Source organism: Sapajus apella, unplaced genomic scaffold (assembly GCF_009761245.1).
Source record: "Sapajus apella isolate SASKATOON/1434 unplaced genomic scaffold, GSC_monkey_1.0 scaffold22, whole genome shotgun sequence".
Classification (NCBI taxonomy): Eukaryota; Metazoa; Chordata; class Mammalia; order Primates; family Cebidae; genus Sapajus; species Sapajus apella.
Genome location: NW_022436962.1, coordinates 18,461,665 through 18,489,641, shown reverse-complemented (window position 1 = coordinate 18,489,641; position 27,977 = coordinate 18,461,665). Strand labels below are relative to the sequence as shown.

The 27,977-nt window shown below is 34.7% G+C and overlaps 1 protein-coding gene across 9 annotated transcripts in view; it reads right to left on the bottom strand.

Moving 5' to 3' along the window:
• Positions 1-519: 519 nt before the first annotated feature.
• The window catches only part of KCTD3 (potassium channel tetramerization domain containing 3), a 57,011-nt gene continuing 29,553 nt past the window's right edge, over positions 520-27,977 (bottom strand). For 5 of the 9 annotated variants that reach the window (XM_032289238.1, XM_032289244.1, XM_032289245.1 and 2 more), the window contains exons 10-18: positions 25,906-26,021; positions 19,799-19,886; positions 19,553-19,669; positions 17,461-17,631; positions 14,059-14,214; positions 10,130-10,226; positions 3,542-3,726; positions 3,321-3,459; positions 521-2,261 (exon numbers count right to left, since the gene is read on the bottom strand). In XM_032289238.1, coding sequence (XP_032145129.1) covers positions 1,697-2,261; positions 3,321-3,459; positions 3,542-3,726; positions 10,130-10,226; positions 14,059-14,214; positions 17,461-17,631; positions 19,553-19,669; positions 19,799-19,886; positions 25,906-26,021 — 1,634 coding nt within the window. In that variant the 3' untranslated portion in view covers positions 521-1,696. Of the gene's footprint in view, positions 2,262-3,320; positions 3,460-3,541; positions 3,727-10,129; positions 10,227-14,058; positions 14,215-17,460; positions 17,632-19,552; positions 19,670-19,798; positions 19,887-25,905; positions 26,022-27,977 lie in introns of all 9 variants that reach the window. The other 4 variants (XM_032289237.1, XM_032289243.1, XM_032289239.1 and 1 more) reach the window with 2 other exon arrangements.

Genomic DNA, 27,977 nt, shown 5'->3' with positions numbered 1-27,977 from the left:
GCAACCCTAATGAGGTAGGTATAATGAAAAAATTTAGGCACAGTGGGGGCAATCTGTTCAAGGTTTCAGAGTGTCAGAGTAGACATAAACCACTGCTCTAACATCAAGGTTCAATCTCTCGAAAGCAAAAGAAAGAAACAATATTTGACTTGTATTATAATGTAATCTACGGTATAGTTGTTTTCCTTTTTATGCGATTCTATTATGTAATAGTTACTGCCTTCTTTTTAATGGCCTTTTACTCCTGGTCACTAGTCTACTTTTTTCTTTCATTTTCTTACTTGCCCACCCAACGTTCACATAACTGTGATAAGGAGGAAGAAGGGTGTAAGAGAATTACAATCTTAGTAGTTTTCAAATTATGCTTTGCTTCGTATCTTCACTGGTAACTTATTTTCCACACATATTAAGTTCTCGCTCTCCCATTTTTTTTTAAATTATGGGAAGAAGCAAAGAAATGAACAAGCATATAAGCACACTTTAAACAGAACTGTTTCTCAAATAACTGAAAACACACTGTCATAGTCATTTTTGATTTAATTGATGATAAATAAATACAAGAGAACTGTTGTGAAACCACTGGCAATATAGTAAACTTTAAAGATTTTATTTTCAACTTCACTCACATTTCTTGGAATGGGGATATATACATTTTTCACCAATAAATGTTAATGTTTTAAATTTACAATTACCCTATTTGTAGAAACCTGAAGATCATTCCAATCAAATGAAAAAAAAATGTACAAAAAAATTTCTTTTGTTCTTACAATTCAAAATATATTCAAATTAACATTCTTACAGCAGCCAAAACCTTTAACCCAAAATTCAGAACTGCAGTCCCACAAGTGAACAAAATAGTATTTTAATTTAAATATCATGATTGATTGTTAACACTGAAAAAAAAATATGGTGGCTCCTAAAACAAGACAGGTTAGCAAGTGGTACGGCTTTCCCTTCTGGGCAAAGGTTTGTCCGTGATGATTATTTTTATTTCATCTTTTCAACACAAACAATTGCTCCAACTTGAAAGTTTCAATGAAATTCTGGCATTTAATATTGCTGATGCTTGCTAAGATTTAAGAACTCCCAATGATGAGAATCAGTAAATGGCGCACAACTAAATTAAAATTATCCTTAAAGACTCACTACACAGTGGTATCTGGTATTCAATATCAATAGTGTTTTTGAATTACATGATATGTTTTTCACAAACATAGCACCTCATTAAATATCTGGTAAACAGTTTGCAATCACAAGGGTTTGGAGACCAAGTTCCAAAGACAATTATGTGATTCACTTAAAAGAACATTGCAAGACAAGTCTCGGGCATAATGAAGATTAGGAATGCAGTCTGCTGGTTCCCATGCTCTAAAGGTATGCTCACCTATACGGGCACCATCCTATTAAAACGTGGTACTATATTTCCAAAACCAAAAAAAAGTAGGTAAATGTTAAAATGGACTCCTGCTTTATAAATGATCTGTTAAATGTGCTTGTAAAACTAAAAAAATTTCCAAAATGTCAAAAGAGATATGACTATTATGTCTCCTTATTTCAGGTAATTCTGTTAAAAAGATACTAAATGAAGTCCAATTTTATCTTGTAAAGTTTTAGTGTAAAAACTAATGCATTGAAATCCAGGAAAGTTTAACTTTCATCTAAATGTAACAAAACAACTATTCATTTGAGTGAGTTTTCACAAGCTGTACTCCTGACCTGAAGAATCACTTTTTTTATGCCGAGGAGATGGAGTAGTCTTTGTCGGAGATGGGGATGCAGTACCAGGTGAGTCAGTTCCTCCATCAGAAGTACTTGGTGATGACGCCAGATAGGGAACTTTCTTTCTTCCAAGGAATCCTCCCCCTTCAAATCCTCCTTTCTTCCTAAACTCTATTTTATTTTCATTTTCATCTTCTGATGACCTTTTCTTGGATTCTGAAAAACCTTCAGCTATTTTATGCACTTCCAATCCACTATCCAATTCTCTCAAACTTTTTATTTCTATTCCAGGAGACTTTCGCTCAGATATATTACATTCCCCTGTTGCCCCCTTCACTTCAGCTTGTATTGGACCCAAGTTACCATTTTCAGGGACTGCTCTTTCTACATTTCTGTTCAAATTAATAGTCGTCTGGAAGTCCCTATAACTGTGAAAGCTCTCAGTCCTTCTTGCCCTTGCTAATAAAGGACTCTCTCGGTAAGGCCTCACGGAACCGTAAGTAGCTGCTTCGTGGATGGTTTCATGGTGCTGAAGCTGAAGGCTGAAATACAGTTTTTAAAAAATAGTTCAGATTTCACTCTGATTTTTCAGGAACATATTAATTAAACTACCAATAAAACACACTATATAAATATATAAAGTGTATTAAATCCGTATTTCTCTTTATAAAAATATACTTATCAAGTATTCTTTATTACATAGATACTATATAAAATTACCAATGCAAATAATACCATCATGTATTCACAAGCTGAATTTTTGAATAGCTAAAAAAAAGATGGGGGAGAAAAATCCTTGAAACCATTATGAAATCAACATAATTCAGTATTTAGCCCTTGGTTCTTCAGACTTTGGAATTTATCAATATGATAACTAAAAAGACATTATGGAACTTTGTATTAAAAGTACATAATGCTTAATGTAAGATTAGACAACACAGTGTAATCACTGATTAATATTGTCCCTGAGGCAGCACAATAATTAAAGCTTCACATACTAACCAAGGTGACATGTGATTTTCCTAATTTCCTTTGAATAAATTCTTGATCACAAAATAGGCTTCCAAATTGGCAGCAATTCACAAAATAAGTTAAAAGGCAAAAAATATTTTTCTATTAAAGAACCAGATATGCCTATTGATGACAAATTTAGTAAAACTGTTAAAAAATTGATTAGGCTGGGTGTTGTGGAGGCTCATGCTTGTAATCCCAGCACTTGGGGAGGCTGAGGCGGGCGGATCACGAGGTCAGGAGTTTGAGACCAGCCTGACCAACATGGAGAAACCCCATCTCTACTAAAAATACAAAAATTAGCCGGGCATGGTGATGTGCACCTGTAATCCCAGTTGCTCTGGGGGCTGAGGCAAGAGTATTGCTTGGACCCAGGAGGTGGAGGTTGCAGTAAGCCAAGATCGTGCCATTGCACTCCAACCTGGGCGACAGAGCGAGACTCTGTCTCAAAAACAAATTGTTTAACACAATATCTGAATTTAAAATGTACCTTGAATAGTATGGCTTTCTAGAACAACTATGTGATTACAATTTTTCAATTTCTCCAAAAGAAATAAATTCTGTTTATAATACCCAATTCTTAAACCTACCTAGAATTTGATTCTCGTAAGTGGCTATGTTGAACTACAGAAGTTGCTGGACTGATGTTAGGAGTAGCACAGCGAGATGTGCTCAAATCACATTGATCCAGTAATTTGAGCAGCTCTTCTTCAGTTGGACCACCTACATCTTAGGAGAACAAATACTCATTAAAATCACTTATTTGAAAAGCTTAACCTCGTGGCAAACATCTTTCTGTATGAGAACCTACCCTTATCTTCACTTTTGTTAACCATATCCATAGCAGTGGTCAGATCCCACATTTGAATGCTGCCATTTGTATGGCCTGTGAACAAGTAGCGCCTTGGCCTTGAGCCCATCCTACTGGATCCCTCACATTCCCTCACTGTAAATGAGGATATCGTAGTGCAGTCAACAGCCTGGATCTCACATATTCTGCAAAAGAAAAGCAGAACGACCCCTGATGAGAATGAGCGATTATTTAAAAAGAAACTATGAAACTAAAAAGGCAGAAAGAAAGCAAGCAAACATGTTATACTAGAAAAGACTTTTTAAAAGTCATTTAAAATTTATATGTAAATTTTTAAAATCTGAAACCAGAAGAAATATATAGCTCTATGGAGACGGCCCATATTGTATCCGTCATTAGGATAATACTCTTAGCTCTAAAAATAGACTTTTATGGCTATTTAATTGATTTTCATAAAAGATAAAAGAACCTGAGCGAGAACAATTATTATCCACATTGACAAATGAGGAAACCAAGGGATAACATCAGCAAATGATTTTTCCAAAGTCATGTAAGGTCTGACTGAATTGTACTTGACTGAATTAGTTATCCCAGCGTACTTCAAAAGAGCTGAGGGAGCTTATTAAAAAAAGAAAAATCAGTATAGGCAAATGCAAGGTCAAAAATATAGACAAAGAAAAAATACAATCCACATGAATTTGAGAAACATACAGGAATAGAACATGAAGCTTAGATGAGCTTCCTAGTAGGCCGGACAAAAAGAAGGAAGAAAGTTCATTACTACATGCCCACATATAGTGATAAAGACTATCTAGTCTCATTCTTGATCTCAAGGCTTGTGAATACAGAAATAAACAAACCAAAATGCTTTTCCTGTACTCTGACGCAACAATCAACTCTAAGGAAAGTGAGAAGTTACACACACACACACACACACACACACACACACACACACACACACAGTGGGACAATTAATTGCCTTCTAACTCAATTTAATTCTGACATTATCTGTCATATCACACAGGTAGAGGACTCGGTCTCACAAAGCTGAGCTCCACTTCAGATGATGATCATAAGCCCCATGTTATTTTGCCTGTGCTTCTAACTGACTGACTGTAAATCAGGGTTTCCACAGCCTTCTCCTTAGGTTCGATTAATTTGCTAGAGTGGCTCACAGAACTCAGAGAAAAACTCACATTTACTGGTTAATTACAAAGGATATATTTAAGGATACGGATGAATAATAGCTTCCCAGAGTAAGGCGTGTGGGAAGGAGCATGGAGCTTCCATGCCCTCCCTGGGCACGCCACCCTCCAGGATCCTCCAGGTTTTCGGCTACCTGGAAGCTCTCTGAACTCAGTTATTATTATTATTTTAATGGAGGCTTCATTACATAGGTATGATTGATTAAGTCATTGGCCATTGGTGATCAACTTAGCTTTCAGCCCCTCTCCCCTTCTCAAAGGTTGTGGGGTGAGGCTGAAAGTGCCAACCTTCTCTCCCATCTTAGTCTTTCTGATGACCTGCCATCAGTCAACTCACTGGCATTCAAAACGATATTTATCATTTAGAAGACTTTAAGAATTTTTGAAGGTATATGCCAGGAAACAGAGACAAAGACCAAATATATATTTCACAATATCACACAAAGGAAAAGTTTTTAATATTTCACCAATATAAAGTTTGAAAGAATTATTATCATAGGCATTACCAGATTTAAAAATTTCCTTTGTTGTGAGGGTTTTAAAAAATCATAAATAGGTGATGAATTATCAGATTTTATTCCTGTATTTATCAAGATGATCATAATTTGGTGAATGACATTTATTTTTAATTAACATCTGTAAATTGATTTAAAATATTCAACACTCCCCTCCCCAGATTCCTGTTTATGTTTCAAATAAATCAACATTTGTATGCATATGAAAACTTGGATCTCAGAAAATGATACCCTCAGAAGCAAAGTTTCTCTCCTACCTGCACAGCAAGTCACAGAAACAATCTTCTTCCCCAAGCTGGGTCACAAAAATAATAAGAACTCTCTTTCCCCAAAGCTGGCCATGAAGCATAAAAATATTACCCTAACATTTCCCTATCTTTCTGTGAAAAGTTGGCCATAAAGAAATTAAGGCCCTCTCTGCAGAAGGGTTCCGCTCCATCCCTGGGAGAAAGGAATAGCCACACAGAGACAGTCCCTGCTGCATTTCCCTACTCAGTCTGTCAACTTACATCTTTTTGTCCAGTCACATTTCTACATGCCTGTCCCTGCTTCTTCTAACCTAAGCATAAAAATAGACACTTTTCCTTGTCTTTGGGTCTGCATTCTGAAGGCTCTCGTGTCATAGAAAACTATAATAAAATCAATTTGGAATGCTTTCCTTGTGCCAGCCTATTTTTTGTTAAAGGGGTATCAGCTATGACTCTTCTGCTTCCACAAAACAAATATAATTTTGCTCTTTTTTCCCCTTATGGAATAGATTTCTTAGAATTACTCCTTTATTTAAAATTTCCTACAAGGATTTTTTTCTTGCTCCCTTTCAATAAAACCCTTTCATTTCACTTCTCACTATTAATAGAGCTGCACCGTCCTTAAACAAAATCTTTGGTTCACTATAGCTTTATAAAGGACTGGTTTTCTATTCAATTCTACAAAATAATTTCTGCATGTTAGTTTTGTAACTACAGCCTTCCTTTGGAATCAAACTTAAAAATTATAAAATTTGCTTTATCATGCAGAAATTGTAGTTGATTATAACATACTGTTAGAAATAACAGAAGGGGGGATAGTAGAAATAACAGAAGGGGGGATACGTGAATTGAATAAGTAAATATGATAATACTACATTGTTAGAGAATGTTATGATACCAGTTTAATAATATTTGGCAATTTCTTCACTGAATATGCAGAGAACACTAAATCACAGTAATTTATGGAATTTCTTAAGATAATGAACTTTGATAAAAAAAGTCATCATCTCTCAAATAATTTATTCATCAAAATATTAAGAGATACGTTGAAGAAAACACAACCATAAAATTTAAAATCAACAAGATGAGTAACATGAAAATGAAAATCAAATTTTCTATACCTAGAAAACCCCATAGTCTCTGCCAAAGGCTCCTAGACCTAATAAACAACTTCAGCAAAGCTTTAATGTACAAAAATCACAGCACTTCTATACAGCAATTAACATTAAAACTGAGAGCTGAATCAAGAATGCAATCCCATTCACAACAGCCACAAAAAGAATAAAACACCTAGAAATACATCAGGGAGGTAAAAGAGCTCTATAATAAGAAATACAAAACACTGCTCAAAGAAAGCAGATGACACAAACAAATGGAAAAACATTCCATGACCATGAATAGAAAGAATTACTATTGTTAAAATGGGGCTGGGTGCGGTGGCTTACACCTGTAATCCCAGCACTTTGGGAGGCTGAGGCAGGAGGATCACAAGGTCAGGGGACAGAGACCATCCTGGCTAACACGGTGACACCCCATCTCTACTAAAAATACAAAAAATTAGCCGGGCATGGTGGTAGGCACCTGTAATCCCAGCTACTTGAGAGGCTAAGGCAGGAGAATCACTTGAACCTGGGAGGCGGAGGTTGCAGTAAGCTGAGATTGTGCAACTGCACTCCAGCCTGGCAACAGAGGGAGACTCCATCTCAAAAACAAACAAACAAAAAATATATATTGTTAAAATGGCCATGCTACACAAAGTAATTACATCAGTGCTATTCTTAACAAACTACCAACAACATTTTTCACAGAATTAGAAAAAACTATTCTAAAATTCATAAGAAACCAAAAAAGAGCCCAAATAGCCAAAGCAATACTAAGCAAATGAACAGAGCCAGAGATGTCACACTACCCGACTTTATCCTACAAGGCTACAGTAACCAAAACAGCATGGTACTGGTACAAAAACAAACACAGACTAACGGGACAGAATATGGAACCCAGAAAACAAAGCCAGACACTTGAAACCATCTGATCTTCAACAAAGCTGATAATAACAAATGGGGGAAGGACTCTCTAGTCAATAAATGGTGCTGTGATTACTGGCTAGCCATATGTAGAAGATTGAAACTCAACCCCTTCCTCTCACTATATACAAAAATCAACAGAAGATGGATTGAAGACTTAAATGTAAAATCTAAAACTATAAAAACCCTAGAAGGAAACCGAGGAAATACCACTCTGGACATCAACTCTGGCAAAGATTTCATGACAAAGACTCCAAAAGTAACTGCAACGAAAACAAAAATTGACAAGTGGGGCCTTATTAAACTAAAGAGCACTTGCGCCACAAAAGAAGCTATCAACAGAGTACACAGACAACCTACAGAACAGGAGAAAATATTTGCAAACTATGCATCTGACAAAGGTCTAATAACCAGCATCTATAAGGAACTTAAATCAACAAGTAAAAACCCCATTAAAAAGTGAGCAAAGGCCATGAAGACACGTGTCAAAAGAAGACATAAGCAACACACAAACATGCTGAACATCATCATCAGAGAAATGCAAATCAAAATTACAATGAGGTATCATCTCACACCAGTCAGAATGGCTATTATTAAAAGGTAAAAAAAATAACAAAGAGGGTACAGACAAAAGGGAATATTTATACACTGTTGGTGGGGATCTAAATTAGTTCAGCCATTGTGAAAAAGCAGTTTGGTGACGACTCAAAGAAATAACTACCAGTGGACCCGGCAATCCTATTATTGGGTATACACCCAAAAGAATATAAATCATTCTACCATAAAGACACATGCACCCATATGTTCATTGTAGCACTATTCACAATAAACAGCAAAGACATGGAACCAACCTAGATGCTCATCAGCGGTAGACTGGATAAAGAAAATGTGGTACATATACACCACAGAATACTATACATCCATAAAGAAGAACAAAATCACATCTTTTGCAGCAACATGGATGGAGCTAGAGGCTATGATCCTAAGTGAATTAAGAACAGAAGACCGAATACCATATGTTCTCACTTAAAAGTGGGAGCTAAACGTTGAATATACATGGACACAAACAGAATAGATACTGGGGTCTACTTGAGAATAGAAGGTGGGAAGAGAGAGGATCAAAAAACTACGTATTGGGTACCAGGTTCATTTACCTGGGTGACAAAATAATCTGTACACCAAACCCCTATGACATGCAATTTACCAGTGTAACAACCTTGTAGGTATACCCCCTAAACCTAAAATTAAAGTTGGGACAGAAAAAAAATAAAAATAAACAAAATGAAAACAATAACCCTCCTAATGGACTATTAAGAGGAATTTTACTTTTTTCATTTGTTTGACATGCAAAAACTTTTCTTTTCCCTTCAACTTTAAGTTCTGGGTACATGTACAAAATGTGCAGGTCTGTTACATAGGTAAACATGTGCCATGGTGGTTTGTTGCACAGAATTACCCATCACCTAGGTATGAAGCCCAACATCCATTAGCTATTCTTCCTGATGCGCTCTCTCCCCACCCCCTCTCACACCCAACAGGCTCCCTGTTGTGTGTTGTTCCCTCCCATGTGTCATGTGTTCTCGTCAAAAAACTTTGTGTTTAAAGCAAAGAAATGTTCAAGCAAAATCTGAGGTTATAAATACTAATTTTAAAAGAAGTAAAATTTCAGTCAATGGAAAAGGAAGAGGAATCTAACTGCTATTGTACATCTATCATGGTTAAGAAGTATGCAAGATATTTCAGGTTTGAAATTTATTTTATCCTATGATATCCTGCCAAAGTCGTTGAACCTTATTCTTATTTTATAAAGAAGCTGGGCTAAGGAAAATAAAATAACTTGAGTTGCATTTACATAGCTAGTAAGAGGAAGTACCCGAATTAGTTCAACCATCCACCAGCAAATTCACTATGTTCTTCGAGTTTGAAGAGAAATCATTTCTGAAGACAAAAGCAGATGAATACTGCCAGTGCCGTATAAGGGCAGCATTCACATACGAATACTGCGGAGACAGCATAGAGACAGGAATCTTGCTCTCATGGAGACAGATCACTTCTCTCCATGGTAAAGTGGATGGAAGAGAAAAACTGTTCTAAAATTGGAAGTAAAACATGGGTGCTACGTTGTACGTTGTGCCAAGATTATGCAAATTAGTTATTAATATTTAATTGCTTTATCATTTTTATTTTAAAAGGGGATACTGAATGTCAGAAAATCTGTAATATGTTTTATTTGAGAGACATAAATAATGTATAATATGGGATGGAAAATATTTAAGTTCTAGGTTTTTAAAAGAAACTCTTTATAATTAAAAAAAAATTAACATTTATGTCTGGCCATGAAAAAAGTTCACTGTGTTCTTGTTCTATCACTAGTCTTTCCTAACTGTTCATAGCATCAGTGAAACTCTTAATTCTCAGAAAATAAGCATAAAGTATACTGTCTTAATTTTGAGTTATGATTATGAGATAATTAATAGACTTCCCTCCCAACAATTTGTTTCTAGTAGCACTCTTTGATCAATATGTTAAATTACGTCATATTTTGTAAGACAAAAGGTGGCTTCTGAATATAAATATCCTTACAGTAAAGTGTTACCTTTTTCCGGTAGATGAGAGTCTTACAAATAGTTTGTTAGTGATAGGAACAACTTTCTGAATGAACACCTGTTGATCGTCTCGCTCTCCAAAAGGTCCTTGATCAGAAAACAAAAATGTCAAAAAATTAATTAAAATTTTATTTGTTTCATTTTACGAAAGGAACATTAATATTAATATAAGAAAAGAAGGACGGGCACGGTGGCTCATGCCTGTAATCCCAGCACTTTGGGAGGCTGACGCAGGTGGATCATGAGGTCAGGAGATGGAGACCATCCTGGCTATCACGGTGAAACCCCGTCTCTACTAAAAATACAAAAAATTAGCCAGGTGTGGTGGCAGGTGCCTGTAGTCCCAGCTACTCAGGAGGCTGAGGCAGGAGAATTGCTTGAATCTGAAAGGCAGAGGTTGCAGTGAGCCAAGATCGACTCCATCTCAAAAAAAAAAAAAAAAGAAGAAAAGAATTTCTCATGCCTACCAATATGGTATCACATTTCAGCTGAAAATCAGTCATGATATAAGTGGATACAAGAACTTCAATTTGCATTAATTTTTTTTTAAATACACAATTATTTCTAAATTATACTTTGTATATAACTAAGGCTGTAAAAGCTAAAGGAAACAATTTCCTAAGGCACTACATTAAAAGTACTAGCAGGAGACCTGTTAAGATATTTAGTATCTTTGGGGATGTGCTTAGACTCTTATAACTTTAAAAAGATGTGTAAATTAAGTCATTTCATGTATTGAATTTACTTTTTTGAAAAGACAACACATAAAATCTTAAAATATAAAGTGCAGCTTCATCAGATGAAATATAATTAATTCAAGCTTCCATTAACCATATTTCTTCCTTTAGCATTTCTTCTTTTTAAAGATGCAAATTAAAAAAAAAACTTTATATAAGGCAATTGGTAAACCAAAAGAGAAAAAATACAGTATGAAAATTAAAGTGCCGTATAAAATTTTCTACTGAGTTGCATCCTGAAGCTTTTCAATCTAAAAAGAAAGATGCAATTACTTTCATTTTAGTGTACTTGGCAAGACAGGTAAATAGCCCATTATATTTTAGAAAAATCCTGAACAACAATGTAAAGAAGAAAATGTTTTATTTAAAACTTAAACATAAAATTTTAGTAATTCTCTTTTCCCATTATACTCAGTAGCTAAAACAGTATCATTATTATTAATAAAAAGTATCTGATTTGCAATAAAAGTTCTAAAGACAATATATCCCAAGTTATGTCACGAGTCATACATGTGCTTAATAAATGAAGCAATGTCATCTTTATTATTAGTCAGCAAATACTTACACTGTATTTACTATGTGCCACCATAAATGCTTTCTAAATATAAACTCATTTTAATCATAGTAACCACATAAGTGAGGTACTAATATTTATTATCTCTATTTTACAGATGAGAAAAATAACACACCAAAAGATTAGTTAACCAAAGATCTCGTAAGTCCTATATGATGGAAGTGAAATTCAAACAAACTGAAGCTGTCTGACTCTTCACTATACTATGCAGTTGCTCAATTACTGGAAATTTCTGATCTCTAATTTTATAGAAATGAAATGATAGTCCTCATATAAAGTCAAAATAGCAACAATGAATAAAATAACTCAGAATTAAATAACTAGGAAAGAGAAAGCTACAGAACTCTATCTTTTCTCCCCTTGAACTTTATATTGACATGAGACTGACTCATAACCTATTATTTATACCTTAATTCTTTGCCCTCTCTTCCCCCACCTCCCATTTATAGTTTCGCTTCCCAAATTGGCTCCTTTCTTTGGAATACAAAATACCCTCAGATCTTTCTTAACTTTAATGAGGGAGAAAGCTGGGAGAATAAAAAATATGACCTCTGAACTTCCCTGCCTTTCAACTAGCTCCATTACTTCTTCCTTTTATGGTCACCTCCAGTATCTGTTACCTCATTACCCATTGCAATATAGATTACACCTTTACCACTCTACTGAATCTGGACTCTACTCTGTTCCACTGATCTGTATGTCTGTTTATCTGGGGGGATATACATATTTTAAATACAATTATAAAGAGAAACAAAAAACCTCCCTGTCCCCTTTATCTTACTGGGTTTTATAATTAATTTACAGGGCTGTTTATAAATATCTTTTTATTCACAATACACATACTTTCCTGAATAACACATCTACTCCTGGGGCTTTCAGGAGCTTCTCATATGCTGAATACTTACAAACATAACTTCTAGTTAAGGTCTTTCTCTAGAGGTACCACCTTTATATATTCATACCACAGAATAGTATCCATATGCATCATCACTCAAAATATACAAGTCTGAATTCATCTTTGTTTTCAAAGTAAGTTCTTTTTTCTATATTTATTTAGTAAATAACAGTCAGCTACTCCGCTTCCCAAGTAAGAATCCTTAGTGTCTCTTTAGACTCCTTCCTCTCTCATGCCTGCCACATCTAGTCAATGACCATCATGCCCTTTGGTTCTTACTGAATAATTCCTCCTCTTTCCTCCTTCCTGGTTTCCTTGCATCACTTTCTTAAGTCTTTACTCTGAAGCCTTCTTGTATGCTCTTAAGATGAATTATATAGATCACAAATCTAGTATCATTCTCAACATTCTTCAAAAGATCCCCATTACTTACAAGATAAAAATCTAAATTTCCTAGTTTTAGATGCCTTCCATGATCTGGTACTGGCCTATTCACTCACTATGTCTTACTATTCTTACCCACATGTCCTATAATCCAACAATGAATGACCCTCTTGACATTTTCCAAACTTGCCAAGTTTCCTTGGCCTCTATCCTTTTAACTTGCTCTTTTCTCTGCTAGGAATGTTCCAACCCTAGAACCTTCCACACCCAACAAATGTCTACCTATCCTTCATGTTTCAGTTCAAACATTAAACCTCTATAAAGTGTACTCTGTCTGAATGTCAGCTTCCTCAACGTTAAGTGAGGTATCTACCTCCTAAATTGTCCAGAAGATTAAATGAGAGTATATATCACAACATCTAACATAGATCCTGGTACTATCTCCTGTGGGTGCTTTTTGATCTATTCCTTTAAGCAGAGTTGCAAAATAAAATTGTTTTACTTTAATTGTAAGTTGATGTTCACTGCACTTTTTAAAATTTCTAGCATCTAGAACACAATATTCAATAAACATTTGTTAAATAAGTAACAATATAAACTTCCAGTTCCTATCATCATGCAGAGAACTAGGATTACGTAACCGTTAAAACTGGTAACACTGTGCATTTCTCTTTCTAATAAGGCTGTGGTAGAATTCTCTTAAGTAGCTTATAAGGAGAGTGAGATTCTTTCAAATGGGGCTGCGGTGGAATGATCTCTATGAAGACTGTTTATGTGTATGCACACGTGTGGATGTGTAAGTACTCATGTGCACATGTATGTATGGTGTATAGAGAGAAAACCTAAATTAACCTTGTACACCTTTTGCTGAAATCAGAGAACATCAATGGAGACATGCTATATTGTTTCCTAATGATACTTTGATGCCATCAAAATGACTCTCATTATATAGTAACAGACCTTTTCCTAGCTTCAAATTTTATTTTCAGTAGATTAACAAAAAAAATTCAAATGTCAAAGGTACAGAGCTCTCACAGATTTAATAATAAATAAAAGTAGCTAACATGGAGATGACATTCTTTAAATGGGGAAACATTAATAAGAGGAAAAATTTGCTCTCATAACATTTTAATGAAATATTCTGCCATAAAATAATTTCGTGAATTCATAGAACTTAATCAGAAAAATGCACCAAAATTCTGTTTAGAATTTGAAAATTAACATGAAAAATCTGTATTTAAAACTCATTTTTACAGTTTTATTAGTTGATATATGCCTTCTGAACAGCTAATATATTATCTAAAAATGCCCTAAAATAATCTAACCCACCTATGTCATTTCCAGAGGAATAGCTACCATGACTTTCTGTCTCCTCCAGGGACAGTATCTTGAATGATGCTAAAGGAGTAGAACCTGGCTGAGTAGAGATCATTCCTCTGAATCGCGTTACTGTCCACGTCCGGACATGATTATTATCTGCACAGACTAGCAGAGAAAGAGAACAAAAGAATACAAAATTACTTTAAAAACCCCATTTTAACTTTTTTCTCTATGATCTACATTAAACAGATCAGAGAATAACCAGCAAATTACATATTTATCTTAAAATTATACTTAATTTGTATCTACTTCGCAAAAGTGAGAAAACTGAGTATGTTTTACTTTGCTGCAAAATATAAGGTATATCAAGTAAATCTATAGATCTTCATAAAAATAGCTTGTAGGGTATAAATGCAGTAAAGGTTAAAAATAATGTGTAAGAAAAAAGATGCTGAATGGTATCCTGTTCTGTGGCTAAACTACATAGTGAACAATTTCCTAGTTTATTTTTTCTAACTATATAAACTGTTTCTGTGTATATTACTTAATATTAGCCTAGATCAGGACTTACTGAAAAATTATTGGTACAAATAACAATTTTCAAACATCTTGAGCAATCAGCAATTTATTGCCCACTCATAGTTACATTAAGGAAAATTAAGATTCTATACTAAAGCTGAGCATGATTTTTATATAGAGTCTGCATTTAAAAAACATGCTCCAATTAGTTTTATTTTGTGAATAGAATATTAACTGGACATATACTGAAATGTCTCCTAATCGATCTCTACTTTTTTGTCTGAGTAGATACTCTATTTGAAAATATACACCATAAAATGTATAACTAATGCAAAAACTACTTTTTTGGCATGCCTTAATAAAAAATATAGTAATTTTGCCATCTATGATTTTAGAAAATGTTATTATCAGCAATGAGCTATGAAATCATCAGTAAATATCAGAAAAGTATCTAGTACTTCTTATACACACACATACATAATGTTTACTACTGGGTAAAATGTGTTACCTATCTTACACAGTTACGTATTTTAAACAAAACTTTGGAAAGAAATTAAATTTTGGCATAAACAGTAAGTAATATCTGTGCACTTTCTATTCTTATGTAACAAAATTCTCAATGACCAGACTGTCAGTTTTCAAGTGAAAAAGGGAGCATTTTGTTCTAGGCTATTTAATTAGTTTCATGGGAAATCATTTCCTGATTTCACTATTAAGCTTAATAGGATCCAGAAAAATAATTTAAATATTTTTAGTTGATTCAATTGGACAATTACATCAATTTTGCTAATATTAGTCATTATCTAAAGTTTCTTTAAGGGATTAAAATGCACTATGGGGAAAACAATGTCATTACATTATTTGTAAATATCCACCAAAAACAATGTCATTACATATTTGTTAATATCCACCAGGTGGCAGAATAACATAACTGAGTATACATAAAATACTCCAGATTTTTTGTTAACAAGGATATTTCTCTTGACAAACTTACATTAGTTTCAAAGCTACATGAAATATGTGATGTTAAAATACAAATTTTACAAAGTAGTTCCTTGGTATCATGTCCCACAATAACATTATAACCATAAAAATAGTAACAATTATTAGAGTATCTCTATACATTATCATCTAAACATCACAATAACCCTGCAAACCAGCCTATTTTCTCAGATAATTGAGTTGCCTTATAACATTTATTCAGCATCTTTTATGTGTCAGAACTATGCTAAGTGCTGAGAATAGAATAAAGTTTCTTCTACTGGAGAACTTTTCTAGAAGAGATGGGGATGATAAGCAAACAAATAAATAATTAAGTAATAAATCTATGAAGAAAACAAAGCAAGGTACTGCTATCAGCCAAACCTATCCAACAATAACTTTCTAACAATAAAAGGTTATTGTTGAATAGAGGTTTGGCTAATTTAATTTAAAGCAGGCAGTCAAGGACTCCACATTGAAAAGGAATTTGAAACGGCACCGGAATGACAAGAATGTAGCCAAACAAATATCTAGAGGCAAAACATTTCAAATAAAAAGAACAATCTAAGAAATAGAAACGCCAACAGGTTAGAGTGTTATCAGCAATAAGAAAAGTGACATGGGAGTTGGGAAGAGATTTTTTAAAGATCTAGGTAGAATCTGGAACAAGAAAAGCCACATAGACCATGGTAGAAATTTAAATTTATTCTAAATACAATTAGAAGCCATCAGGAATCAGACTTGGTTTGCATTTCTAAATGACATTTCTGGCTGCTGTGTGGAACATGTACCATAAAGAGGGAAAAGTTCAGAAGTTACTACAGTAATCTAGGGGAGAAATTATGACGATGTGAAATACTAAACTGACAGCAATGAGAAGTGATTGGATTTGTGACATAATATGGGAGCAAAGCCAAAAGGACTTACTGGTATGAACTGTACTATCTGGGAGGTGAAAGAAAGGGAGAAATCAAAGGTGATTCCTAGATTTTCAACCTGAGTAGATAAGTAGATGGTGATAACGCCTACTAAGACGGGTGCTGAGAGAGAAAGTTGGACAGGAACTGCTCTACAAAAGGAATTAATGTAAGACTCCTCTAGAAAGCAAGCTCTACTGCAACACTCAGCTCACAAGTCAATTTTCATGAAGCCTTTGAGAAATCATCTTCCATACACAATGCATTTCTTCAACAGAATTTTACTTTGTAATCAGAAAGTACTATTCATTAAACTTGAAAATTAGTATTAATTTTTTTATGTATCCAATTAGTATTTAAAGTTTTAAAAATTTTATGACTATAAAGAACTACAAACCCACACAAAGGTTATTTTCTTCAAATAATCTCCATAATTCTAATTTTTATTATGAGATGACAAAATATCAAAATACGCATATAAATCTACAGCTTTAGCATTAAGCCATAAGAGAATCAACCCAATTTATATTGAAAGTAAAACCTGAAAAATTTAATAAAAATTCCTCTTAGCAGGGTCATTATAAATACTTTGCAATAACATATGCCAAGAGAACAATAAAAAAAAAAAAAATCACATCTCCCAAGTTTATGTATATTAAAACCAGGCAAAATCAAAGACATCTTTTTTTCCCCTCTTTTTTGGTAGAGATGGGTTTCACCATGTTGCCCAGGATAGTCTTGAACTCCTGTGATAAACCAATCCACCTGCCTTGGCCTCCCAAAGTGCTAGGATTATAGGCGTGAGCCACCATGACTGGCTCAAAGACATCTTTAAAAGACAATCATATATAATTTCTTCATTAAACTTTTATAGTACTTCTTTTATTATATTTTTCTCACATAAACACTGCATTTTCATTCTTTTAATTTGTAGGGGTACAGAAAGTAACACACAAGGCCAAGTTCTTTATCAGTACTAATGAAATCATTTTACCTGATACAAGATGCTTCTCTGATAGCATGATTTTTGTAACGGGACTTCGGTGAACTGTGAAAGTCTGAAAAAGCTGAGGACCTGACCCAACTGTCTCTGGGTGTTGTACAATCACTCGTACTGCTCCTGAGCTCGTACCATAGGCGATCTCAATCCAGTTACCACTGACACCTATATAAAGTCAAGAGTTGACAGGTGATATTACGGAATGATAATAAAAAAGCTACCTTGCAAAGCTTCCCTATGATAAAATAGGCAGAGCTGGATTCACTGTTTATATCAGCCCAAAATGCAGCTCAGCAAAAAAATCTTAAGACTTCTCAAGCCATCTTAAAATCATTATTTCCTTGATAAATCTTTTCCTAACCTTCACTCCAAGACATAACTATTCACCTCCTGCCTTGCACTATGTATTTGATTCTATCACAGCAATTATAACACACTAATTCTGTACTTACTTCTATGCCTAGCTACTTCTATTCCTTATTGACAAAGACTGAATCATAATCATCTTTTTATCTGTCACCTTACAGAGTGCCTAAGACACAGTAGGTACTCAACACAGTTTAAAGAATTCATAAATCTGCCATGCCAGGAACACTACTGAAACAAAATAGTATTCCAAAAGCAATATTTCTTATTACGTCCAGCCTAGAATTATCACCTGTTCTACTTAAACTACAATACTAAATCATCCTCAAATAATCAAGGATTATATATACTATTCAAGTTTTAAAACACTGTGATAGGGAATAAACATACCCATTACCTTGCTTACATCATACTTACAATATGTTGCTTCTTCTAATCATCTAAGGTTCAGCTGTATCTTTTTTTTTTTCTTTTTTTAAACAAGTGCCAAGACCCCATCGCAAATTTAGATAGGAAAAAATGCAGTGACCTATACTCTTAAAAAGCTTCACGGATAGAGAACCTCTTAGATTTACTAGCTGTTCTAGTTTTACTGATTCATCTGAAAATACTTGAATCAAAAAAAAAGAGCATGTCATGAAAAACACTTCCTATAACCTGAAAGATGACTGTTTTTCATGCCTTAAAATCCCCCTGCCACTACAAAAGAAGTGCTTCGATTTGTAGAACTTTCCCAGTTTTTTGCCTGCTTTTTAACTAGATTAAAAAAAAAAATCCACATCTTATTCTAGACCAGGGTTTGGCATACTTTCTGTAAAGGGCCAAGTAGTAAACATTTTAAAGTCTGCATGCCACACTGTCTCTGTCACAATCTCTCAGTTCTGTCATTATGGCACAAAAGCAGCTAAAGACAGCTGGTATCAAAAAGGGCCAGCTTGGCTAGAAATTCATGGTATACTGATCCTATTTCTAGAGTAATACAACTTAAGTCCTACTATGGTTTCAGTCAAATTCATAGTATATTCTTGAATATTTCTTTCATACTAAAGATTATGGTTTCTTTTAATAATTTCAATAAAATGATAACTTGCGTAAGTAGCATATCCAAACCTATGAATATTACTGAATACATATTAATGTTTCCTAGAACTCCTTTCATTACAGATAAATTTTAAGTTTCCCATTTGTGTTTATGTTTTACTCTAGAATACAAAAATTCTTACTTATTTACAGAACTAGTCTGTTAATTTTATTGCGATAGCCTCTAAAATGCACTGAAAGTTGTTAAAATGCCTTTTTTCTACAGCTTAAATTTTTAAATTCCCAAGAAAATAAGCTTAGTTTCCTGTAATAGTTTATGAACTTTTTGTTTTCTAAAAAGCTCCTAATTTCAAAGTGAAAAAGTAGTTATTTTAATAGGAAGATAAATGTGCAGTTTTTTTTGTGATTTCATCTAAATATTATAATAATAAGGCTCAACAAATGCAATTCAGTGGAAGAAAAGTTCCAATTTCCCACCTCAAGTTATGTTTGTTTACTACTAGTCATGTTTGACTTCAGTATAAAACTCAATATTAATTTTATGCTTAGTAGAGATGAACTCCTTAGCACTGCAGTTCCCGAAAAGAAAAAAATCAGTTTAATTTGACCTAGTCACATAATAAACTAATGAATAAAAACATAAAAAGTCAAGAATGTATCTAACTGTCCATGTACTAACTTGTTTTGGGTGTGAGGTAAACACTCAGAGCAGTAATAGCATCATTTGAAGGATCATGATACAGTTCGGTTACAAGAAGATCATTATCTTTCATTCGCAAGGGGAACTTCTGCATATCTAAAAAATAAAAATTTTAAATAGCATTAAAATAAATAGCATATCTATTTAAAACTGAAAGGTATTTTTTCTTGTTCTCATTTAAAAAGTTATATTAAGCAGAAGCATTTTAAGTGACTGTACACTTACCTATGTAATATATTGATCCATTGTTACATCCCAGAAGAAGGAATGATCCAGCAGTGTCATAACTAGTTATAGGAACAACATCTTGAACCTGAGGTGGTAAGAGTATTATTAGATGTTAGCGAGTAATTATAATTTCCATTTTCTGGTCAATTTCCTCAAAACTTTGATTCTTCTGGTAAAGAGACAACCAACATCCAATTTCAGTAGGGCTTAGGAAATAAACTTTCTTTAGGTGCACACATGCACACAGACATACACAAAAATGCTACATAAGAGGAGAACCATCAATATACTTCTTTCAAAATATTTTTCTAAAATTGTATTTTCCACAGCAGTACTTTCTCAGTTTTGATGGGTTGTCTCCTCTTTTTTTTACATGTGATAACTAGATCTCGGTCCACTGGAACTGGAAGGCCAAGTCTGACCAGGTCCCTCTCTTTTCCCTTTCTTGTCCAAAGTCACACAGTAAGCAAGTGACAGAATTAGAACTAGTAAACAAAGGACGTGATTTCCAGAAAGTACTTGCTCCCTTGAAAACTTATTATTATTTTGAAAAGGTGGTATTCTTTATTTTTTAGTCTCCTTAATATAAGTTTTTTGTTTTCTTCCTTCTTTGTGCTGAAAGAAACAGCAAAGGGCTTGAGTTTTACTGCAAAACAAAACGCAAACAAACAAAAACATAAAAAGTGTTTGCTAGAATAGTTGCAATACTATTTTAGTAGATGAATTCTACTATTCATCAAAATAAACCTTCCCTGTTTGTAGCCAGGCCAGAGATGCCTGTTAAGCTTCTTCATAGATGACATTTAAATGAATTATTAGACACCAAGTTTTGCCTGCAAGTCTAAAAGATTTCCAAAAATTTAAGTTAAAAATGTTAAGGGACTTTTACTTTTCATATTCTATATCTGGCTTTCATTTGAAAAGTTAAAATCTAAACATTATCTGCTTAACACTTAAGTACTTTTTATTGTATTATATATTATCCAAGAGAACAAACACTGTACTAGAGATAAGGGATGTGAGGTATCTCTTTGCTCTCTAGGAGCTGGTAAACTTGTGAGAAAGAAAAATAACAGACAATTTTAGTGTGATAGGCACTAAAACAGACTACAATACAATCATAAAAGAGAGGAACAATTGCCATCTCAATGCTGGTGGGTGAAGAGCAAAGATCAAGGAAGAGTTCACAGAGGAAGTGAAACTTGAACACTGAAGTCAGTTGAGTTAGGTAGGGCAAGGGGAAAGGGAACATCTAAAGAGCAAGTAAAAAAGCAGAGAATCTAGGTTCATTCAAATTAAAAAAAAAAATAACTAAAACTTGGAAATAATGATTCCTCTAAGCCCTTCCTGTATATAATCCTAATTTCTTTATGTACCCTTTCAATGTCATGCAGTTATGAGTTACAGTAGAAATATCTCAAAGAACTCAATTGCCATGCCCTATCCTGAGGTCAGGCTTTTAATTAAAGCCAAAGCCAAAACATTTTATACCAGGTAAACACTGAGCACTCTTCAGTGATATGTGTAAAGATGTCTAAAGGATGGAGGGAAAACTGTTTTACGCACACTAACCAATTTTCCCACCCGAGTTAGCTAAATCATTTTAGTTCTAGCACTAAAGAAAAGGGCTTCAACTCTTACCCCAGAATCTTCATGGCAGGAAAATGGGGACAGATAAGGCCATGAGATTCCTCTCCCTTTGGATACATTTTTTCAATGAAAGACCAGCAAGGCACATCAAAGACAAACGTTTTTTTACCATTTAATCTCTGGGAGGATTGGGCTCTAGGATTAAAACCTTGCTACTTCTTTTTCTGTAACCCTTAGTCATGATCTGCTTTTCTTTCTATGTCTACCCCTCAGAACAGGGAGAACAGAGAAAGCAGAGGATAAGCAGAATTACAGTGAGTTAGAACTGCTGAGTTCTCTACTAGCACAAGCAAGGAAGCTGCTACTGTGTGGCCTCCTCTTCTGTATCCTAACAACTTCGTGGCAAGAATCCAAGAAGCCATACTGATTAGTATGTATGGTTCAGTCATGTGGTCACAAATATAAAATGGAAGTGGATTTTTCTCTTATAAGGTAGCACACAGTGATTACCACTAATTTCTACATGTAAATTTAAATGTTTTCCAGTTTTAAAATACCAGTCTATCTTCCCAAATAATGTAAGGCCCCTAGAATCTTTTAACTACCATCTCTATATCTATAAAATTATCATTATTTTTTACAGTATGTTTTAAACTTCATCCAATACTTTTGAAATAATCACTTATCTAAATTTACCAACGTATTGACCAACATCTGTCCTAATCATTGATGAATGCATTCTATTTCTTCCCCTTCAAATACTTCTCAAAAGGCATTTTTCTTTAGTCCTTTCACTGAGGGTTGCTGAGTGACATATTCTCTCTGAAAAAAACCCTTCTCATTCAGGTTTGAATGATAGTTTTGCTGCGTATAAAATCCTAGGTTGAAAGTTACTTTCTCTACCATTTGGAGAATTCCCATTGTCTTCTGGTGTCTACTACTGGTGACAAGGAATCTGCTTAAAGTCTAATTACAGGCAAACTGTCACTGTTCTGTGAGTACTTTTTATCATAATTTATCTTTTATTAGAGCACGATGCATTTAAACATTTAGGCTGCCAAGACTTGGTACATTTCTTTAATCAATAAATTCATGTCCTTTTTCATTTCTCCAAAATGCAGTTATTATATTTTCCCAATACGGCCCCTCCTCTAGTCTGTTCCTATCTCAATACTTTCTCACTTTTTTCTTTTTCATATTTTCTATCTCATTCTCTTGATTCAACTGGAAATTATTTTCTCAGATGCATCTGTCAATTCACTATTTTTCTTTGAGCTGTGCTTTTATAAATTTTTTCAAGTGTTTTCAAAGACCTTTTAATTTTTAGTATCTTATTTCCCTCCATTTTCTCATTTTTCCTGTTCCTTCAATACAGCAGCTTTTTAAATGGTTCCATTATTTCCTTGGGGATTGCAAATTTTTTAGGTTTGATGACTTTTCATCATTTGTTTCCATGTGAAGTTTGTAAGTTTTGGGAGGTTATTTTAGTAGAAATTACTTTTCCTACAGGACTCCTGTGTGCTCTATCTTGTGAAAGCATTCTAACTGGTGTCATGTCTGTATCTAGAATGCAAATGGTCCTAGACCAGTTTCTCAAATTGGAGTTCCCATACAACAAAGGCATATCTCTGTGCTTCAATTCACTCCTAATTTAAATATATTGGTTTCAATTTCTAATGGTTTCCTCTTGCATCTCCATTTACCATTCCAAGACACCAACCACACATCAAAACTTTCTTGTTCCAAGATTATTGGGCAAATTTCTCCCAGTCTTCTCAGAGATTGAGGCACACCTTTAAAACTTCAGATTTTTGCAGGAGGCTCAATTTCCACTGTCCCATGAAATCATGCTTCTTGCTTTTGCTAAAATCCCAGATCCGAGAGCCTTTACTTTGATATGTGGTATGCAAGTGTGCATAAACACACCAGTCAATTAACATAATTTAATACATAGTATAAACAATATATTGTTTCAATATTTGTATCTAATATTTCTATATGTAAATTTCTAAATCTTAAGAATCATATTTCTTACTGTAAATTCTATAAGTAAGCAAACAGACCATACTTAAGACAGCAGTCGAAACATAATACTGCAAAGTCAATCCTCTCTTGCCCCAACAAAATGTGGGCCCAGGATTCCAATGCCTGCCTTATTCCTATTCCTAATATGCAGGGGTAAACCTATCACACATACACACACAAAACGTTTGCTTCTGACATCAGTGCTACAGGTACCTAATAACAGGAAAGAGAGAAGCTAAATCAAACAAAGTCTCCCGAATTCTTGTCCAGCCTAGCCCATCAGATCATGGAAGTTCATTTTGAATTCTTGTTCCCAGAACCACTATTTCCTCCCCAAACTCAGCCTTCACTGTGTACTTAGAGGCTAGGCTGTGACTCAGATGGTACTACGGCTGAAGATCTCTTTTCTCAGAATAAACACAGAGTTCTCTGATTCTTTAGGAAGTAAAGTATATAATGCTTTCTAGAGCTAACTTTCAAAGCTGTCTGTTTTGATATGAGAATGAAACATGTATAATCTACATTTCCAATATAAATCTTAAAGTATCAACTTGTGAAACAGTGCCTAAAAATTGCTATTATGCTATGTAAAAACCTAGGCTACTTTTTTGACAATACCAATAAGTCCTTATTAATCTCCTTTTGTAACATAATTTTGTGGGTGTGGGTGAGGAGTGGAATTAAACAAAAACATAAAACAAGAAACTGAATCATTTCTTTAAATTTTTTTTTAACTTTTATCTTAACCAAATCAGATTCAATGCTTTTACAACATTTTCATTAATTTTTTTTGAAACTGTCCTGATTTTGCAAAAATTTTTATGATTATACAAAAATCTACACACAATCTGTTTAGTGGTTCATCTGACTCAAATACTTAAAATCAACCTTAATTATGTCACTAAAGAACGACATGGGATCCCAGGTTTACTGCAAATGTATGATTTATAATCTCTGCAGTAATTGATAATATACTTCAATGTCTTTCTCTTTACTCCTTCCTTACCCTTCTGTCACAGAAAAAGAAATGTCTCTACTGCCCTGTTGGGCCAACCTTTCTAGCTGTGTTCTAGATCCCATACACTCCTGAATTTTATGGGACCAGAAATAATCTCCATTCTTTCAATATTCAGGTACTTCTGATAACTCTCCTCTCTAGCTACAAGCATGCTCGAACCTGTCTTATCCTAGAGGAAAAATAAAGCACAACTATCTTTTTTTCAAACCAGCCTTGATCTTTAAGCTATCACTTTGATTCTCTGCTTTCCTTCACCACCAAACTTCTTAAAAGGTATTTGAATTTGCTGTCTCCTTTCTCTAATCTTTTACTTCCTTATTTCCTGCAATCTAGCTTTCTTCCACCAACACTTAACTGATACATATTTGCAAATGATATCTACTGCCAAAACTAACGTCATTTCTCTATCATATCATGTGTCCCTTTGGTTCTTGGTTGTCTATCCTGTCCCTTTAAATGCTAATGTTCCCCCAGAGTTCTAATTTTGACTTTTCTTTCTACATACCCACTCAATGGAAAATCTTAACAATTTTTTATCACATAAGTATTATAGACTCCAAATATTTCTCACCCTTTCTTCTTTCCTAAATTCCAAAGGAGTACTTCCAACTATATACTTAACATCTACACTTTAATACCCATAGGAATCTCAAAGTAAACATATTAATCAATCTATTCATTCTTCACCCTACCAGCATATCTGCTTCTCTTCCTATGTTTCCTATCAATTCAAAATACTACTAGTTACTGGATTGTCAAACTAGAAACCCAAAATTAGAAATACATTTCTCTTTCTTTAATTTCTCATATCAATCAGACAGCAGACCTGTCATTTTAGGAAGGTCTGTCAAATATTTTTCAAACGTACTCATACCACTTCTACCACCACTGTCATTAGTCGAAGCGCTCTGCTTCTTGATTGCTGGATTGCTGTGGTAGATTCCCTCCTGACCTCCATCTACCTTTCATTTCAGCTACCACAGTTATCTTTCTAAAACATGGATCTGAATATGTCACTCCCTGCTTAAAGTCCTTAATTTTTCCTCTTTCCTTCAGAATCAGGTATTAACCTTTTTAAAGTCTTACCTTCTTCTTATTCCTCTCAAGTACTTGAGAGTATTAGCGTGCTATCTTCTCTCAACAGATTATGGACTTTCACACAGATCTGTGCTCAAATTCAGGAAATAAAGTTTGCCTGGACTACCATGCTCAAGGCAGAGAACTTCAAATATTTAAAATAAATGAAGAAATGCCAAACCACAGTTTAAAAAACTCAACTTATTTTCCAAAGTAGCTTAAGCTCTTGAAAATATACTCAAATATGTATCTAGCAAAAAAATTTACTACATTTATTCAATATTCTGTATAATCAAAAACAGAAACAACATGAATTCTACAAGAAAAAAGTATATAATCAGCGTACGTTTCAGAAATATTTTCACTTCTGTAGTATGCTTTAGTTAAAACTAACCTGCCAGTGCTGAGTGACAGCATTCCACACTCCCACTTTCCCTGTATGACTCGTGGCCACCAACTGGTTACCAATAAAGAAGAGAGCATCTACAGGAACACCCAGGCTGAACACTCCTTAAATGACAATAAAAAATAAAAAGGTTACTCAGTCACCATTTTTAGGATTAATCAAAACCTGGATTAAAAACATCTTAAAGGTGACTAATTTAAACCTATTTTCATTACTACAAGCTATGTGCTAGACATGTTGGGGACCAGAAATAAGACACTCACAAGCTCTTAAGCAGCTTACAGAGCTACTAAAGCAAGAGTCTGTCCAAGCCATCTCACACAGCTGTAACACCTTACTCTGAAGCTGTTGTTCCTAATCTCAGCTGATCATCAAAATAACCTGATAGATTTAAAATAAACAAAATAGAACTCCATACCAGACTCACTAAACCAGAAAATCCACTGTATTTTTACAAAATCTATAGACGAATTAGATGTAACTCGCTTATGGACCTGGTGTTTAGAAACTAGTGATCTGAACACACAGACTTGACCCTCAGCTATCCAGAATATGTTTAAATTCAGGAAATAAGTGAAAAGGAGAAAAAAGCAGCAAGAAGTCACATGATACTAAAAACAAACATTCGGGCCTTTTACTTAGAGCTTATTTAAAAACCCCATGTTTCCCAGCACTGCAATCTCAATTTAATTAATTCAGGCTTTAGGATTCAGAAATATGAGAGGACAAGATGTTACTAAGAACTTACACTTTAGTAGAAAAAAACTGCAACCAATTATAATTCAACACAATAATAGAAGGATGCACAGGGTATAATAGTATCTATGGGGTAAAAGGGGATATGTAAGGGGGTTTGAAAATATATCTTAGAAAAGAAGCCATCTGAGTTTTTTGTTTTTTTTTTGAGACGGAGTCTCACACTGTTGCCCAGGTTGTAGTCCAGTGACGTGATCTTAGCTCACTGCAATCTCCGCCTCCTGGGTTCAAGCAATTCTTCTGCCTCAGCCTCCAGATTAGCAGGGACTACAGGTGTACATCACCACACCCAGATCATTTTTTTGTACTTTTAGCAGAGACAGGGTTTCACCATGTTGGCCAGGATGGTCTCGATCGCCTGACCTCATGATCCGCCCGCCTTGGCCTCCCAAAGTGCTGGGATTACAGGCGTGAGCCACTGCGACCAGCCACTGCTCCCAGTGAGTTGGAGTTTTTAAAGTTAATAGGAGTCCAGGCCAGGCGTGGTGGCTCACGCCTGTAATCCCAGCACTTTGGGAGGCTGAGGCGGGCCTGGCAAACATGGTGAAACCCCATCTCTGCTAAAAATACAAAAATTAGCTGGACATGGTGGCGCATGACTGTAGTCTTAGCTACTCAGGAGCCTAGGGCAAGAGAACTGCTTGAACCCAGGAGGCGGAGGTTTCAGTGAGCCGAGATCGCACCACTAAGCTCCAACCCAGCAACAGAGCGAGACTCCGTCTCAAAAAAAGAGAAGTTAATAGGATTCCATCAAATTGGGAAACTGAGTATAGGCAAGCTCAGGGAATCTGAGCAAACAGAAGAGTTAAGTGTAGGCGAAAGAGGTTGTAAGGAGCACGTATCACACATCAATAGCAAAAGATCCAACAATGCCTAAGCAGAGAATTCCAGGTTCACCTTGGTATGGCATGCACAGCCTTATACATTTGTCTCTCTTTACCAGTGTATTGCACTAGGAGAACCTGGGTTGGAATCCTGGCTCTGGGAGTACATTTGTTTGCCTCTTTTTTTGGTTCTATTTTTGGTTCAAAATAGGATCTAAGCTAAATGTTTCAATGATCGCTTGAGCTTAAAAATGTTATAATCGGTTGGGCACAATGGCTCACATCTGTAATCCCATCACTGTGGAAGGCCAAGACAGAAGAGGTCAAGAGTTTAAGACCAGCCTGGCCAACACAGTGAAACCTCATCTCTACTAAAAATACAAAAATTAGCTGGGTATGGTGGCACACACCTGTAATCCCAGCTACTGGGGAAGTTGAGGCAGGAAAATTGCTTGAACCCAGGAGGCAGAGGTTGCAGTG